Source organism: Aotus nancymaae, unplaced genomic scaffold, assembly GCF_030222135.1.
Source record: "Aotus nancymaae isolate 86718 unplaced genomic scaffold, 86718_ANA_hifiasm-v0.15.2.pri h1tg000020l, whole genome shotgun sequence".
Classification (NCBI taxonomy): Eukaryota; Metazoa; Chordata; class Mammalia; order Primates; family Aotidae; genus Aotus; species Aotus nancymaae.
The window spans coordinates 43,627,342-43,646,864 of NW_026988432.1; the positions used below are offsets into that span (position 1 = coordinate 43,627,342).

A 19,523-nucleotide genomic window follows, 5' to 3' on the forward strand; every position below is an offset into this window, starting at 1 on the left:
TGGTAAATGATTTCACCTCTCAGTGCTTTAGGGTCTTCTCTACAAAATAGGGCCAGTAAGTTGCTGAGGAGTAGATGAACACCTGGTATGTTTTACGTGTAAGCTGTCATTTTTGTTTTTCTTGGGTTAAGGTTTTTCTAGATAATCATGTGTTAGTAATACCTCCAAATAAATAAAAACTTCTGGGGGGGCAGAAGTTTATCTCATTATTTCCTGATATACCTCCATATATCTATCAAGCATGTGCAGAAGTCTTCAATAAATAGTTATTGACATTCTTAAAAAGTAGAATAGAAAGAAATTTCTTCAGGAACAAAAGCTATGTCATAGTAAAATGGCATAGTACTTTCTAATTCACAAAATAGTTTTTTCACAAGAATTTTGAAGGTTCAAATGTATCAGAATTTGTTATTTAACATTTGAGACAAAAAGTACTACAATATAAGTACTTTATATTTTGTCAGAAAATGTAAATGCTTGCAGGATATTCACTGCAAAATTGTTTGATGTAACTCAGAGGTGAAATAATAACACATGATACATGATATTGACCTAGGAAATAATTTAACATCGTGAAAGCTGATTTGAATTGCCTGTCACTCTTTAAGTCTCAAGTAATTACCAGAAGGTGAAAGGCTCATCTCTTTACTCAGACAAATTCTGAATACAGTATGAGATATCTTTGCAAATATATGGGTAGAAATTGACTCTGTGAGTTCTAATTTGATTTATATGAGAAAAATGGTATTTAATCTTTCCAAAGATGTACTTGGCTTTAGCAAAACCATGAGATGTAATATTTAAAACATCTTAACTCTAATCTATTGAATGTAATACAGACATAATATAAAGTCAATAGAACTTCATCAAAGAAAGAGAGAAGAGATTAGGAATCATAATTATAGAGTTTAAAGGTTTATAAAAGAAATTATTGTAGCTGTGTATAGGAAAGATGTGGAACAATTTTTCTTTTTTCTTTTTACTATTTTGTAATACCTTCAGCATTGTTACAAAAATCTAATCTATTATTGTATAATAAAAAAGATTGTAAAGAAGATATTCTTTGTAAAAGCAATTCTCAAGGCATGATTCGTTCTTGTCTCCTATTATGTTATACATTTTCAAAAATAGGATTTTAAAATTTTGGAACTTAAAATAACAGTCAATATTTGACAAATACATTTTTGGCATTTCTGTCTGCTTTGTTTTTGCTTTATTTGCCATGCATTTTTCTTTATTGTTATTTGAAATAACTGAAAATAATTTTTAGGAATGAATCATAGTGGTTGCATCTTGAAAACTGGAATGTTTTCTCTAGAATCTGTGATTAGAATATTGACCTATAGTTTATTATAAATATTAATCTTTTTTATGTTTAAGGCAAGATTATGCGCTTTCACATTAGGAACAAATATTAAGTCTGGAAGCTCTTTAAAATACATGTAAATGTTAATTATTTTTCTTTATTTCATTAACAATAACTCAAACTTTGATTTTCAAGATCATGTTTTTCAGAAATTTTCCCATCGTTGACAATCCTCACTTTATTGTAATACAATTAAATTATTTTATGGTCTATTGGGCTTTGAGTATAAAAAATAAAACAGACAAAGCCCTTGCCCTTTCAGATCTCTTAATTCAGTGGGAAAAGTAACACACATACACAATTATTCAAGAGACTATATGATAAGTGCAATATGATACCAAATAGATAAGAAAGGAAAGAAGAAAGCAAATTATATTTTGTAGTGAGAAGTAAAAGGAAACTTTATATTAGATAGAGAACTAAGGAAAGGAAGACTAAAGTGGCTTTGCAAAGGAATGGCTTCATGGAAGCGGTGACTTGTCTTGATGACTGGTGTGGTTAGAATATAGAATGTAGAGAGGCAAGAGATGGCAAGAATGTATGATTTAATATTTTTATTGTCTCATGGGCATGTAACTTCTATGCCCTGTGAAAAAATTCCTTGCTATTACCAAAAAAGATGTGTCTAGTCAAATTGATGGATTCCTTGTGAGTGCAAATTGCCTTATTCATCTATTCATTTTTGTTTCCTAAATAAGTCACAGTGACGTAAAGTTACAGGCTAATGTTACTAAAGGACAGAATAGGTGGCTGAAGTGAAATAAACCAAGCATTATAGAATATTAAAGCGTTAAGTGGATCTTAGAGAATAATTTAGTTAAGTCTCAGACATTTCTTGAATCTTTTCTATATGATACTTAATAAATGATTTTATAGATTCTCCTTTATGGCTTCTAGTGATACAGTGTTTTCTACCTCATAATATAGCTTTGTTTTCAGTTGGAAAACTCTACTTACCAGGAACATCCCATCTCCAGGTGTTTACAGAGATGAGCCAAAAAAAAAAAGAAAAAATTTATCAGAAACATCTCTACATGATAGCCAAAGTATTTTTCCGTTAGGTGTAGAACCACCACTTGTTAGTCTGACTGCTATTTTTGGAAGAGAACCTTTAGAAATGTCAACTTAGACTTGCTTCTCTCTCCTCTCCTCGGCCCCATCATTCCCAATGTCATCGTGAGGGCAGCCATGTTAATAGACAGCATCCTCACCTCTGGTCGTGAATGTACCCAGGGACAGAGAACAGAGTCAAGCAGCCAGTAAAAGTATCCTGACCTCCCAGCAACAGTTGATTGGATTAGATACAGACACCTGGTCTAAGTAAGGCTAATTAAAGTCCTCTAGAGATCATTGGAATCAAGAGTAAGAAAGAGTCAGTTTCTTTTTGGTGGCTGAAGCTTTAGATCATAAAACTCAGGAGGTGTCAGCAGCTAAGATTTCTGAAACACAGAAACAGTCAAACGGCAGAAAGAAAATTGAAATGACTATAAAAACAGAATCTGAGGCCATGGCGGGGAGAATGCTGACAGCATGTGAGTCCCTATAATTCTGCTTTTCTTATGGATGGACTGCTCTGATATTTCTCAGTATCTTTTCCGTAAATGCTGCGTTTCAGGTTTACAGTTTTTTAAAAAATTTTTTGTTTTTGCATCAGTTGAGGACAGTCATAATTGGCAATCTGATTTAGACATTTTAAACTGTTAGTCTCAGTAGTGGTTGATCATCTTTCTGCTTCTGTTAATGTTCAAATTCCTGTTTTCAGACCTTGGTTGAGATTCTGTCTCTGATTCCTATTTGCTGCCTTGCTCGATTGTTTGTATATTCTGTAGTCTTATTAGTTATGTTTAACCTTGCATAGAGGTTTAGAAGTTGTATGGATAAAATATTTGACACAATCTTATTTTACTTTCAGTTCCAGGATACATGTGCAGAATGTACAGGTTTGTTACATAGGTATACGTGTGCCATGGTAGCTTGCTGCCCCATCAACCTGTCATCTAGGTTTTAAGCCCCGTTGACAGAATTTTTATTTAAACTATGTGTTAGGTCCATGACTATGCCACATGTCATGCCCAGGGTCAGGTTCAAGCCCATGCTGAGGGTTGAGGGGAGTGAGTGGATGGGGAAGATAGCTGAAAGAACACTCAGGGGACTGTAGGCAGGTGAAATCCAGTTTTATTCGCAGCTCTCTCATCAGTAGCCCTCTTACACTAGTTCTCTCATTAGCAGCTTTCTCACACTGTCTTTATCTGAGCTGTCTGCTTCAACTCTGTGGCTCCTGCCTCCCCAAAGCCTGCAGGGCTGGCTCTCCCTTACCTTTAGGGTCAGCAGCATAACTCTCTCTCTCTCTCTCTCCCCGGGCACCAGCATGAGATGTGACTTGACTCCCCTCTGTCTGTCTGCAAGATGGACAGCTCTGGTTCTCTCTTTCTCTGGGTGCCAGCACCATGTCAAGCCCTATGCACAGTGTCAGCAGGGCAGTTATACCTTCTACAGACAATAGTGGCTTAGAGATAAGTATGAACTTACAAAAATAGGTTATATATCAAGTGGAGGTGTGCACCTGTGCACCAATCCCACTGAATCATGCAGGCCTGGATGTCTGCCTTGGCCTATTCCTTGACCAAAGCACATTCATGTACCTTACACTATGACATGAAGTGAATTTAAAATTTCAACTATATTTTAGGTGAAAAGCTGGAAAAAAGAAAGTAGTTATTTTTCAAATATTCCATAGATTAGGAAGTATTTTCCATTGTTGAACCATTTTTACCTTCTTCACAAAAGGAATGTAGACATCTAACTAATATTGGGCATATTTAGATAAAGTGAATATGTTAAGCTATAGATAAAACCAATAAGAGTAAACAAGTGAATATGGTTTTTATAATTACTGGAAGAATACCAATGTATTTGCACTATTTACTGGAGAGAATAAGGGAGGGAATAATTGCTACTGAAATTATTTAAGATGAACTAAACTTACTCAATATTTTCATGAGAATATGAAAGAACAGGAAAGTATAGTGCATTATTAATTGTATAGCTATATCAAAGCTATTAAAATAATGTAGATAAAAAGAAACAATATTGCAATGATAAAAATCTATAAATACAGATGATTATTAGGTTTTCCAAGAGTAGATACCACATACCATCATTGACTTCAAGGCTTTAATTTTTATGGGTGTTTGTAATGAGATTTCTAAGTTCTTTAATTGCTAACTTTGGTTATTATTTGTGTATTTGAGCAATGGCTGATACAAACTGATGCTTTTTTTTTCTGTTACAAATCAACATTTTGTCAAAGAAAATAACATGGAATAAAGTGGGAAAAGATCTTCATAATGCAAATAATTAACGAAGTACTTTATCTAGAACTGTTGAAGATAAAATGCACACACACCCCAACGTGTTTCCCCACATGCCTGCCCTAGGGATACTCTAGTGCTATACACAAAGAAAACAAAATTGGTTACGGTAGGGATAATATTTTAAAACAGTGGAAATGTTCATCAATAGAAGAATACAATAAAATTCTATGCAACAGTGAAAGAATACGACATAGTTGCGTGTGGCAACATGACTATACCTTAAAAAGTGCACTAAATAGGAAAATATTATGTAGAATGTTTTTTATAGTGTATACTATTATTCAGATAGTTTTAAAGCTAATCCAGCACTGCACAGTATTTTGTCTGGAGTACATATATGTGGTAAAAATATACTGAAATCATTGGATTATGATTTTGATGGTTGTAATTTCTGGTGAGATAAGAAAGGAAATGTGACTACTGAGAACTAAACAGGAATTTAAATTGTGTCATTAACTTTTTTTTAGGCTGAGTTATAGGGTACAATGTTATTTTTACACTGCTCTGCAATTTCTCACTGTAAATAAAACAAGACAATTACCAATAAAATTTGAAAGAAAATGGGTAAAGTGAGATTTTCTGACCAGAATAATAGACAGCTCAGAAATTTTGCTTTAGCTATGAAGAAACAAAATGAGAGGAATATAGTGATTTGCTGAGATGCTTAGCATAAGAATAGTGAAACAAAAGGATGTCTATGTGTCGCATACTCTCGAAATGTGAAAACAAGTAAATATTCTAATAAAAACTGGATAACAGAACCAACGCTATAAAGCTTTAATAGAGCAAAAAGTGAAGTTTCCAGGCAAATCTGTAGGATTATAAACAGATTGCAGGTATTTCATTCATTCATGTGTTTTTTCACTCATGTTTCCTTTCATTTTCAACCAGACTTTATGGATGTGCCAGGCATTGTGATAGATTTGTGCTGTCCAGTATGGTAGCCAATAGCCACATGTAGCTATTTAAATTTACATTAATTGAAATAAAATAGTTAAAAGTCAATTCTTTGGTTGCATTAGCCAAGTGATATTGATATTCAAGGGATCAGAAGTGATCTCAGGTGATACTGTGGCTAGTGCCTACCATTTTGAACAGTACAGAATTAGGACATTTTCATCATTGTAGAAAGTTCTGTTGGATAGTGCTGTTGAAGATGCTAAGATTAGAGCAGTGAGTAACACAGACTTTATATTCTAATGGAGAAAAGAGAAAGTAAAGGAAAATACTGTAAAAATCTAATGTAATGTTAATGTGTCATTAGAAGAAAATACAATAATTGGCCAGAGAGGAAAGGAAAATGGGTAAAGACAATCCGACAGTAAACACTAATGAAGTGGTTTTCTTAGATCATAACAATGGAAAGAAAAGCATTTCTATTTATTGTAATGGGGTAGAAAAGAAAAGAATGTGTGGCTTCATGCATGCCAAGAGAAACAATTTTGCTAAGAAAAGAGGACGAAAGAGATTTTTAGTAAGGTAAGAATTTTAAAATGGTAATTGTAATTCAAGAGGATGTGTGAGCTCTCCAGCACAAATAGAAGAATAAGAAACCAGTAGAGGAAGACCCCGGATAGCCAAAGCAGAAGAATTGAGGAAGGGCTTTGTTTTTGCTTTGTGGGTTTTGGGATAGTGAATTCAAATCTAAGTCTGATTCTTTCTATTTCCTCTATGAAGTAGGAGGTCATATTTTTCAAAAGATAGAAGTTGGAAATAGAGAGTTTAAGAAGATATAAATTTTGAAACAATTGATGTGTGAACTTTTTAGACTAAAATAGTACCTTTCCTTTTCTACCAGTCCATTTTAATGACTCTATTCCTTCTCATAACCAAGTTTCTAGAACCAAATTATCTATTCGTTGTTTTCTGACTGAGTGTAACCCATTCCAGCATTGATAATGTAACCTAGCTCAGCCATTACATAGGTAATTCTCTCATCTGCTCTTCCAGTGACCTTATGTTCTGCCAAATGATACAGCACTTGTCCTATCTTTTCATGAATCTTGCTCTGGTGGTAGTACACTGATAAATGGTTAACAACTAGCTCTCAAGACAAAAACAAAAACAAGTCTTGATTTGTAGCATTTGCTGATTTCCATGTTGTAAATCTATTCACCATGGTTCATTTTAAGCTACCAATATAACCACAACTGGCTTGCAAAACTCATAAAAATTTAACGATCAGCTCTCTGGCAAGAACTGTGAAAGATCTAAGATTTTACCCTACCAGCAAGTTAACAAGCCAGACTACTGCCACATTGATGAAAACAGCCTGAGGGTTACAGGAAGGAGAGCTGGGGCCAGGATGATGAAATGCTTTGCAGCAATATCAGCTGAAATGCAGTAGATCTTTTTGTTGTTGTTGTTGTTAGTTTATACTTTTGTACTAGAACTGATTCTGAATTAATAATTATCTATCATTACTTTATCTGGGCCACTCTAAGCACATTCTGCTGTGGGACTTTTGCATATTTATTAGCAATGCCTGGAAAACCCTTCCCTAAAATCTTTGGTACATCCCTTCAGTTAATTATAGGTAGATGTCACTTCATCGAAGATAATTTCTCAGGAGAACCTGTCTAAAATAGACTCCCTCCCACCTCCACACCATCTCCTTTAATTGCTTCTCTGGTTGTATTCCACATGTTATGATATGTTGATGTTCATGATCATTGTCCAATGTATTTTCTAAGTTCTATTGTGATATATTCTTTTATATAGGTTATTAGGGTATATTGTTTAATTTCCACAAGCATGAGGATTTTCTACCTATCTTTTTGCTTTTCCTTTATGACTTTATTTTAAGCTTTTTATTATTTTTATTTTTATTTATTTTTTATTTTTTTTTTGAGACGGAGTTTCGCTCTTGTTACCCAGGCTGGAGTGCAATGGCGCGATCTCGGCTCACCGCAACCTCCGCCTCCTGGGTTCAGGCAATTCTCCTGCCTCAGCCTCCTGAGTAGCTGGGATTACAGGCACGTGCCACCGTGCCCAGCTAATTTTTTTGTATTTTTGGCAGAGACGGGGTTTCGCCATGTTGACCAGGATGGTCTTGATCTCTTGACCTCGTGATCCACCCACCTCGGCCTCCCAAAGTGCTGGGATTACAGGCGTGTGCCACCGCACCCGGCCTTATATTTTTAACTTTTCTTTTCTTTTTTATTTTTTTGAGTTGGAGTCTAGCTCCATCACCCAGGCTGGAGTGCAGTGGTGCAGTCTTGGCTCACTGTAACCTCTGCTTCCTAGGTTCAAGCAGTTTCCTGCCTCAGCCTCCCAAGTAGCTGGGACTACAGGTGCCCACCACCATGCCTGGCTAATTTTTGTATTTTTAGTAGAGACAGGATTTCACCATCTTGGCCAGGCTGGTCTTGAACTCCTGACCTTGTGATCCACTTACCTTAGCCTCCCAGAGTGCTGGGATTACAGGCATGACCACCATGCCTGGCCTTAACTTTTATTTTCATTTCAGTGATACATGTGCAGGTTTGTCATATAAATAAATTGTGTGTCCTGGGGATTTGGTGTACAGTTTATTTCATCATCAACGTAATAACTATAGTAGTACTCAATAGATATTAAAAGTAATGGCAGGCTGGGCACGGTGGCTCACGCCTGTAATCTCAGCACCTTGGGAGGCAGAGGCGGGTGGATTACCTGGGGTCAGAAGTTCAAGATCAGCCTGGCCAACATGGTGAAATCCTGTCTCTACTAAAAATACAGAAAATTTGCCAGGTGTGGTGGTGCGCACCTCCAGTCCCAGCTACTTGGGAGGCTGAGGCACGAGAATCACTTGAACTTGGGAGGCAGAGGTTGCAGTGAGTTGTGATCACGCCACTGCACTCCAGCCTTGGAGATAGAGTGAGACTTGGTCTTAAAAAACAAAAAATAGTAATGACGAAAACCGCAATTACTTTTGCACCAACCTAACAATTTTTTGATCCTCATCTTCCTCCCTCACTCCACCCTCAAGTAGGCCCTGATGTCTACTGTTGGTTTCCATGTATACTCAATGTTTAGCTTGAGTAAGTGAGAACATACGGTATTTACTTTTCTGTTCCTGTGTTAGTTCACTGTTCACTGGATAACAGTCTCCAGCTCCATCCATGTGGCTGCAAGGGACGTGATCTCATTCTTTTTATGGCTGTGTAGTATGCCTTGGTGTATACATTCCATGTTTTCTTTATCTAGTCTACCATCGATAGGCATTTAAGTTGATTCCATGTTTTTGCTATTGTGAATAATGCTGCAATGAACATACATGTACATGTATCTTTATGGTGGAATACTTTATATTCCTTTGGGTATATATGCAATCATGAATTGCTGGGTTGAATGGTAATTCTGTTTTGAGTTCTTTGAAAAGTCATCAAACTGCTTTCCACAGTGGTTGAACCCATGCATAAGTGTTTCCTTTTCTTCACAACCTCACCAGCATGTGTTATGTTTTGACTTCTTTAATAGCCATTTTGACTGGTGTGAGATGAATTCTTATTTTGGCTTTGATTAGCATTTCTCTAATTATTAAAGATGTTTAGCATTTTTTTATATGCGTGTTGGCCCCATATATGTCTACATATGTCTTTGAAAAGTCTACATGTTGTTTGCCCACTTTTTAATGGATTTCTTTGGTTTGTACTTGTTAGTTTGCTCAAGTTCCTTACAGATTCTGGAAATTAGACCTTTGTCAGATGCATGATTAGAAAATATTTTCTCCCATTCTGTGGGTTGTCTGTTTACTCTCTTGATTGTTTATTTTGCTATGTAGAATCTCTTTAGGTCAATTAGCTCCCATTTGTTAATTTTTGTTGCAATTGCTTTAGGCATCTTCATCATGAAATCTTTGCCAGGGCCTATGTCCAGCATGGTATTTCATAGGTTATCTTTCAGGGTTTTTATAGTTTTAGATTTTATATTTAAGGCTTTAATCCATCTTGAGTTGATTTTTGAATCTGGTGATATAGGGAAGGGGTCCAGTTTCAGCCTTTTGCATATAGCTAGCCAGTTATCCCAGTACTATTTATTGAAGAGGGAGTCCTTTCCCCATTGCTTGTTTTTGTTGACTTTGTCAAGACCAGATGGTTGAAGGCTATAACATTATTTCTGGGCTCTTATTCTGTTTTATTGGTCTATGTCTCTGTTTTTGTACCAGCACCATGCTGTTTTGGTTACTGTAGCCTTGTAGTATAGTTAGTATAGTTTGAAATAGGGGTTTTTATTTTTGAAGTTTTAATTTTTTAGAATTTTTTAAAAAAATTCTGTGAAGAATGTTATTGGCAGTTTTGTAGGAATAGCATTGAATCTGTAAATTGCTTTGGGAAGTGTGGTCATTTTAACAATATTGAGTCTTCAAATCCAAGACTATAGAATAATTTTCCATTTGTGTCATCTCTGATTTCTTTCAGCAGTGTTTTGTAATTCTCATTGTAGAGATCTTTCACCTCCTAGTTAGCTGTATTCCTAGGTATTTGTTTTTGTGTGTGTAGTTATTGTGAATGGGATTGTGTTCTTGATTTGACATTCAGCTTGGGCATTGTTGGTGTACAGAAATGCTACTGATTTTTGTCCATTGATTTTGTATCCTGAAACTTTGCTTAAATACTTTAAGAGATCTAGGAGTTTTTTAGGCAGAGACTATGGGATTTTTTTTTTACGTATGGAAACATGTTGTCTGCAAACAAGGATATTTTAACACTCTATTTGGATGCCTTTTATTTATGTTTTTCTGCCTGATTGCTGTGGCCAGGACTTCCAGTACTACACTGAATAGAAGTGGTAACAGTAGGCATCCTTGTCTTGTTCTGGTTCTCCAGGGAAATGATTTCAGCTTTTGCTCATTCAGTATGATATTGGCTCTGGGTTTGTCTTATTAAATGGCTCTTGTTATTTTGAGATATGTTCCTTTGATGCCTAGTTTGTTGAAGGTTTTTAACAGGAAGGGATGTTGAATTTTATCAAAAGCCTTTTCTGCATCTATTGAGATGATTATATAGTTTTTAGTCCTGTTTATGTAGAAAATGGTGTTATTGATTCGTATATGTTGAACCAGCCTTGTATCTCACTTAAAAAGCCTACTTAATTGTGGTGGATTAGCTTTTTGATGTGCTGTTGAATTTGGTTTGCTAGTATTTTGTTGAGAATTTTTGCATCTATGTTCATCAAGGAGATTGGCCTGAAATTTTCCTTTTTCATTGTGTCTCTGCCAGATTTTGGTATCAGAATGATGCTGGCCTAATAGAATGAGTCTAGGGAGGAATTACTTCTCCTCTGTTTCTTGGAATAGTTTCAGTAGGAATAGTACCAGCTCTTCTTTATATGTCTGGTAGAATTTGGGAGTGAATCTGTCTGGTCCTGGGCTTTTTCTTGTTGATAGGCTTTTTATTAATGAATAAATTTTGGAACTCATTATGGGTCTGTTCAGAGTTTCAGTCTCTTCCTGGTTCAGTCTTGAGAAGCTTTTTGTTTTGAAATAATTATAGTTTTATAGGAAATTCCATAGAAATCCACAGGAAAGTCCTGCACCCACTTCAACTATCAGCTCCCAATGTTAGGCTAACATCATATATAACTATAGTACAACAATAATACCATAAAATTTATATTGATACAGGTCACAGAACATATTTAAATTTCAGCAGTAATGTTTGCAGTTATTTTTGTATGTGTATGTGTGCATGCATACAGCTCTGTGAACTTTACTATATGTGTAGCTTTGTATACCATCACCAACATCATAAGACTTACCCCACCACACCATTCCTTGATATTACTGTTCCCCTATCTCTAGGCCTAGGCAACTGCTAATCAGTTCTCCCACTCTATAATTATGTTATCTCATGAATATAAATAGAATCATGCAATATGTATCCTTTTGTGATTTCCACTTTTTTTACTCAGCATAATTAATGTGTTCATCAAAATTATTGCATGTATCAATAGTCTTCCTTTTTTTCTGGATTGTATTCCATGATATAGATGTAACACAATTTGTTTAGCTATTTATCCACTGAGGGACAACTAGATAGTGCACAGGTTTTGGCTATTGTGGACAAAACTGCCAAGAATATTCATGCACGATCTGAATGAAAAGTTTTATCTCTGATATATGTTTAAGAGTGCAATTGCTGAGTTTTATTGGTAAGTTCATCTTTAGTTTTAAAAGAAACTGCCAAAGTATTTTCCAGAGTGGTTATATCATTTTGCATTCTAACCAGCAATGCATAAGTGACCCAGTTTCTCCACATACTTGCCAGCATTTCATGTTGCAACTATTTTTTTTAAATTTTAGTCATTTTTAAAAATTAAACATTGACTAGTCAATAAATAGATAGATATCTCATTATGGTTTTAATTTGCACTTTGCATTTTTACTAGTGTGCAAGGGTAGGAGTTCCAGCTCCTTCTGACTGGAAGGGGTAGGAAGAATGCCTTGTTACTTCTCCCTATGTGGTATCCACTGACACCATGAGAGTAGTATGGCCTTTTCACTGCTGGGTTGTGGTGCAAGTAGTGTCTCACTATTAAGCCTCCTCTCACACTACCCCACTGGGGAAGAATAAAGATACTTCATTACTTCTGGGTATGGATGAAAGTCTAGGCTCCATACATAGTTTCCAAATGACATTGTGGTGACATTGTGGTTGTGGGAGGGTTGGGGCGTAGGGTGTGATGCTTGAGTCCAATCAGTAGGGTTGAAAGTCCTGGATCCCTACTGTTTCCTCTGATACCACCCCAGTAGCAAATTTGGGGTCCTTATTACAACCTATCCAGGGTAGATATAGTTTAGGCTTCTCATTCAGTCTTTGTGGGCACGGTTTTTTTTTTCCTGATGTTTTTAGCTGGAATAGAGATGTTATTGTCTAAATGTATTCTCTCTTACTAAACCACCCCTTAGTAAGAGAGGATCTTACTGGCTGCTCTCTTGGCTAAAGAAGGCAGACTTTTGTTGGAGCTTTATTTTGTCTATACCCACTGGCATTTCTGGGTTGCTGGTCTCTTCTGCCTCACGTTTGGAATTATACAAAGTGTAGAAAAAATCTCAGAAACTTACTACCTCATTGTTTCTCTGGTAACAAATCTCCTAGCCAGTCTGTTTTCTTCTCTATACCTTTCAGTCTTCTTATGTTGGTTTTATATACAATGCACCCAGAGTTTTTTTTACTGTACTTACAGGATGGAAAAAGGAAAAATGTACATATATTCCATCTTCCTAAAAATAGAGGTCAGGAGTATTGAATTTATGCTTGCTGGTGAATATTCTATTCTTATATAATTGCATGCTTCATTCAAGGTAGTTTTTTTTTTTTTTTTTCTAAATTTGCTTTACTGATTCCTTCTTTACTTTGTCACAGCTACATTTAAATTAAACCAGGGAGTTTGGAATTGCAGTTATAGCAGTTGTCAGTTAACAGATTTCTAACTGGCTGCTTTTCAAATCTACAGTATTAATTTTATTATTTTTAGTTCTGACATTTTAAAATTTGGTGTTATAAAGCATGATTGATTTATAAAGGTGTTAAGCAAAGTTGTCTAGTGATATATTACCTGGTAATTTCACTATTTAGAGTATCGTTGGATTAGTTTCTGTTGTCTTTTGTTTCTGTTGATTTTGGTTATGTAGTCATTTTGTATGTTGAGTGACCTTTGAGTCAACACACAAAATGGTCAAGAGTTGCCTTACTGAGATTTTGGAATCACCCAGGTAATTTGAGGCTGGGCTTCAGTCTATGGGCGGTATTCTCATAGACTTTATTTCTGTTTCATTCTGTTTCTTAAAATAAAGACTTTTGGGTCAGTCCTAGGAATGGGTTAATTTCTCAGGGCACCTACACTTGGCAGAGTCTGGATTCCATTTTCTGTTAGCAAAGTTTTGTGTGGTCCTCACTGGTAATGCCCAGCTTCTCAGTTGCCTCTCCCAGGTCAGATATTGCCCCCAGGGAAAAATTGGCCTAAAATGTTAGTCTCACTTCTCTGGATTTTTGACTTCTATCAGATCTGGAACTAGGTATTACTTATTACCTTGTTAATTCTTAGATGCTTTTTGAAGATTTAAAAATTATATTTCAGCCAGATTATTTTAGTAGTAGTAGAAGCATTTTTTCGATTTACCCAGTCCTACCTTACTGGAGGAATTCATTTTCTTATTAATATTATTCAGTGTTTCCAGTAATTTTGTGTAGTAGAGGAAATAAAATTATATGTTTCAACTATAATCCTCATTGAATTAAAAAACGTTAATGTCCATAAAACATCGTTATGTTCTTTCAGCATTTAGTTATGCTCTTTTCTATAGCTTACTTTTCTTTAAATGTTGGTCTTTATGAGCTAGAGTGGTTTATTTGGAAGGGCACTAGACTTGGATTTACAGTTTTCTTTCATAGCACTTTTCTCTAAGAAATCTCTTTTCATTGCATTAATTTACTAATTTTAGTCAAGATTTTCTGGCTGTAAAACAAACAAACAAAATTAGATGATTTTCAGTCTCTAACTGTATAATGATTTAGATTTACAAATTAAATGAGATGATTGTTATTTCTGTGTTTATAGAATTATTTTCTTTCTGTTCAGCACTTTAAGTTTCTAATTAATACCAATTTGCAGGAAATATAGGGAACAGAGAAACTTGTTAAATACAGCATGGGGAGGTTGTCAGTGATGTGGAAAACTGTATAGGACAAAATATTTGATATTTACTTAGGTAAAGTACAGGGAGGGAAAAAAAGGAACACAGAACACATGGACTAAAAGATAAGAAACATTTCACTTAAATGCTATGTACAGACCGTGTTTGTATTATTACTTTAAACAATTCTTAAAAAGAGAAAGTATGAGACAAAGAAATGTGAACACAAAATATATTTAGTGATATTAAGACATTATTATTTATTGTGTTAATTACATTATTGCTATTATGGATATGTTTAAAAATTTTGAAATATTTACAGATGCAATAATATGATATTTGTGATTTGCTTAATCATGATCAGAAGTAGGTGAGACAGGGCAGTTGATGGGTGTATAGAATTCAGAACTGGCCACAAATTGACAATTGTTGAAATTGGTTGATAGACATATAGAAATCCATTGCACTTTTTGCTCTACTCTTCAAATATTTTAAGAAGGAACTGAAGGAAGATGAAAAAGAGATGGTAGTAAAGTTAGACATTTATTATATCAAATGAAAACATTGTAGGTTCTAAAATCCCCCCAGGGCTTGGAACCTGTAGCTACAACTGCCGATGCTAAATTATCTAGTGGTCAGGCTAGGTATTGGTTTAAATCACCAGCAAAGTAGAGGATCAAAGATCCCTCTTTAATGAAGATTTTTATATTTGATGTTTCTGAATGAGATCATAATAGTCCTAATAGGAAAAAGAGTACATTGTTGGATTTCCTTACATTTTAAATATAATTTAGTTCCAATATATAATTATATATATAAATATGTTATATATCTCATATCTTTTATATTAGAAATTTATGCTGACACTATCAGTTCTTGAATTGACAATTTTTAGTGAACTTAAATACAAACTAATTTAGATTCATGATATTTAAATATTTTTTCTTTCTAATTAGGTTTTAAAATATTCTTAATAACTATGCCTGAAAAAAAGACAATTTCCTCTTCTTCCACTAGAGATGATCAAACCAAGATAGGTAAGTTTATTGTAAATTGATTTTCTTTGAAAATAGTTCATAGTTGAATGGAATCCCAATCACTTACAGAGAAGGCCAACTGCAGAGATAGTAATCTTTTCCAGGATAATGGTCACAAAACCAAAACTTACTGAGACCGGTAAAGTGAGGTAAGAGAAAAGAGTGAGTCAGTATAACAAAAATACATTATCTGAATTATAATCAATTTTTTTATAATTATGGATGAACTGTGTTATAGGTAATAAAACAGGTAAGCAGTACAACAGAGGTGTGCTGGAATCGGCTCTTGTATATATTTCTTCTCAATTCCACTCCACTGTTAACTTCAATCGGCCATAGTGGTAGTATTTATTGCCAACTAACAACTGGATATTAAACTTACCAGCACATCATTGAAGCCAAACATGCAAAATTGAAAATGAAAACACTAATATAATTTTGTTTTTAAAATTATATGATTTTATTGCATTACTTTGCTCTATTTATTTGCATCTTGAGCGCTGACATCTTTTATTCTGTATCATGTTAGCAATGTCATGTCTTTGCATGATATAGAACAGAGGTCAGCAAATTATAGCCCATTCCCTAAATCTGGCCAGCAGTCTTTTATCTACAGACCCCAAATAAGGAATGGTTTTCGTATTTGTAAAGAGCTGTGAAAAGAAAAGAAAAAAGAAGACAATGAGGAATATGCAACAGAGACTGGATTTGGATTACAAAATCTAAAATATTTAGTATCTGTTGCTTTCCAGAAAACATTTGCCAACCCTGGAATAGAACTTAACTTTGAATACTTTGAGAACAATAGATAGTCTTTGAATCAGTTATCCCCTGCCACACTGATGCTGTATAACAACCAACCATAAAAATACAGGTGCATACAGCATCATAAACATTCATTTTATGCTCACCTGTGCATGAGTCTGCCAGATGGTTCTGCTGATATCAGGTGGGCTCAGTACAGTTCACTCATGTATCCACAGTAAGCTACAGGTTAATTCAGTATCATTATTGATCTTGCTTATTTTGGTTGAGCTCTTTTACGGGTCTAGGGCCTTGGCTGGGAAAATTAGGCTGATTCAGCTCTGCATTTGCTTTTCTCTCATATTCCAGCATACTATTAAGGGGCTCGATTTCTGGGTTTTGGCAGTTTCAAGAGGAAGAACAGAAGCAGAGAAGGCCTCTTCAGGCCAACGTGCAGAACTGTTACACTATTATTTCTGTTACATTTTATTGATCAAAGCAAGTCACAGAACTAGCACAGAGACTATGGATAGGAGATTAGACTCCACCTCCTGATGAAAAATGCTGCAAAGTCACATTGCAAAGGAAAGTGAATACTGGGAGGAGAAAATTATTAGGGTTATTATTGCAATCAACTTACTACAATTTTCTACAGGGTTATAATTGAAAGCAGTCATTTAGTAATTCCAAACATAGATAAAGTCATGACACAATGGATTTTATTTAAAATTGTTAGTCTTGGGTTAGAATCTTATTTCATCACCACATATTTTCTAAATATTTGAAAAACCTTGGTTTTTAGCTATTAATTTCTTCTATCAATATTGATTGAAAAGATAATGTTATTTCATTTTTATTTACAGAGTTAATTGTGTAAGGCTTAAGCAAATGCTTGTTTTTATTTCTGGAAATTGATCTCAATCTCAGATTAGCAACATGGAACAAGTTATTCATTTAAAATAATTTTCCCAAAAACATAATTTGGAACAAACAGAGTAATCAAATCATACAGGTGTTAACTCATATTTAAATAGTTGAAAGAAATACTGAAAGTTTTTGGGTTGATTATAATGTGAATTAAAAAGACCAATAGTTTGTTCCAAGACTTCAGAGAGCTGACCTGGTGATTTTCCTTTGAATGACTTGACAAAGTCTATTTTAAATTGGAACAGAAAATGATTGGTCTACACTTGTTTGCAAGCAAAAGCTACAAAGTTCATCATATTAAGCATGACTTAAGCCACTCACCTTCATTCGATGCAGTAAATATGCATAGCAAATAAAACTACATATCACACGATTTAATGGAATGTAAGTCTTCTGTCATGTAGATTTCTGCAAATGCATAAGAAATGGAAATATGTTTGGCTAACATTTTGGAAAATAAAATAGTTAATAAGTTGTCTTTTAAAATGTGCTTGGTTAGCAAGTTTAGGATTTTTGTATTGATGTGACATTAAAAACTATATTTGAAATGCAAACGTCAGTAGGGATTATTAGTTAAAATTTACTTTCATCACTTTGGCTTCACACCATCATCAAACTTCTGATTCTCGATGTAAGACAACCAACCATTATAAACAACATTCAACTAACCCAGCAAGGCATTGAAATGTCTGTGCTTAAGCCACAGGAATTTATCAGTCCTGTGTGTTTATTACCAGTGTTTATTACTATGTCTTCCAAGATTTTAAACTTTCAAGTCTAAAGCCATCTTTGCTGGATAATGTACTGAATGTAATTATGTACTGATTTTTGAAAAAGTTGCCATTAATTCTATCACAAGAACACAGTGTGAGGTCATATTTACTAAATTCTGTGAAACTATATTCAACATAAGAATACTTTAAAAAATATCCAAAAGAAATCACTTTTTGATGTTCTTTTGTTCATGATGTAACTACTGTGGTCATATGGAAACTCTCACTATTCTAAAAATTATTAATTGGGCCAGGTGTGGTGGTTCACGCCTGTAATTCCAACACTTTAGGAAGGTGAAGTGAGTAGGTCACTTGAGACCAGGAGTTGGAGACCAGCCTGGGAAACAGAGTGAAACCCTGTCTCTACAAGAAATACAAAAGTTAACCAGGCCTGATGGTATGTGCCTGTAGTCCCAGCTACTGGGAAACTGAGATAGGAGGATCCCTTGAACTAAGGGCAGAGGTTGCAGTGAGTCAAGATGGCGGCATTGTACAATCCAGTTTGGGTGACAGAGCAAGACCCTGTCTCAAAAAACAAATAAACAATAAAAATAAAAATAATTAATTGGATGATTATTCTGTGTTCTTAGTTGACATAAATCATAAAACAAATTACTAATCTTTTTCAACTTCTGTAAAGTTACAGCCATATATTTTAAACAAGATGACCAATAATATTTTCAGATGACTCACATTTACAAATGGTTAGCTCTGTTTGGGATAACACTTTTTATTACAATTAACAGGACCTTTTAACAAACTATATATTTTTGGCTTTACAGGCAGTGTTTTCTCTAAATACAAAACTGCATTTGATGGCAGCATCACATTTATTTGTATTGAAATACTGATATTGGATTTATTTATTAAGGTTTTCCTAATGTATCTTTTTCATAACATGTGTTTTCTGTAGAACAGGTAAAGGATGAATTGTTTTACAGCATAGTGTTTTGATATTTTAAGATAGGAAATACTTTGCATGTGTAAAAATATCTGAAAAATACATGTGAAGTTTAAAGAATATTGATAAAATTGTGTATTTGTGCACTTAACAATTGGGCTTAAGGAATAGAACCCTGTGTTCACTCACTTCTTCCAAATTGCATTTAATTTTATATATTACATACAAATATTAAAATAATACATATATAGTTCTGTATATTTTATTTCATATAACAATTTTAACTCTCCTGTTAATTCACTAATGTTTGTTAAATCATTCGAAAATAGTAAGTTTTTATTTTTACTTTCTTCTCAATGTAATTTTTTCCCATTTTCTTCTCTATCACTTGGCTGATTTTTTGTGTGTGTGCCCTGTTGAATGAAGGTGATTAAAATGTGCACAGATCTTCCTATTCATAATTTTTAAAGTGAGACTTTTGATGTTTTGCCATTAAATATTATTTTAATGGTTTGTAGAGATTATTCTTTATAATTTTCTTTAAATTTTGAACCTGTTGTGAATTATATTAATACTTTTTCTATATCTACTAAAGTTTTTCTGGACTTTTTTTTCCTTTACCCTTTAAATTTACTGATTTGCATACATGGATTTACAATTTTTAAACAAACTTTATTCCTGGGACAAACAACTTTTTAAATTGTATTGTATTTTAATATATTTCTAAATTTTGTTTCATAATCATTTGTTTAAGATTTTTGCATCTTTCTTATTCAATAACA

The 19,523-nt window shown here is 34.2% G+C and overlaps 1 protein-coding gene across 3 annotated transcripts in view; it reads left to right on the forward strand.

Moving 5' to 3' along the window:
- The window catches only part of CCDC178 (coiled-coil domain containing 178), a 559,051-nt gene that overhangs the window by 87,180 nt on the left and 452,348 nt on the right, over nucleotides 1–19,523 (forward strand). For all 3 annotated transcript variants that reach the window (XM_064378981.1, XM_021670019.2, XM_064378982.1), the window contains exon 3: nucleotides 15,316–15,396. In XM_064378981.1, the coding sequence (XP_064235051.1) occupies nucleotides 15,339–15,396 (58 nt within the window). In that variant the 5' untranslated portion in view covers nucleotides 15,316–15,338. The remainder of the gene's footprint in view (nucleotides 1–15,315; nucleotides 15,397–19,523) is intronic.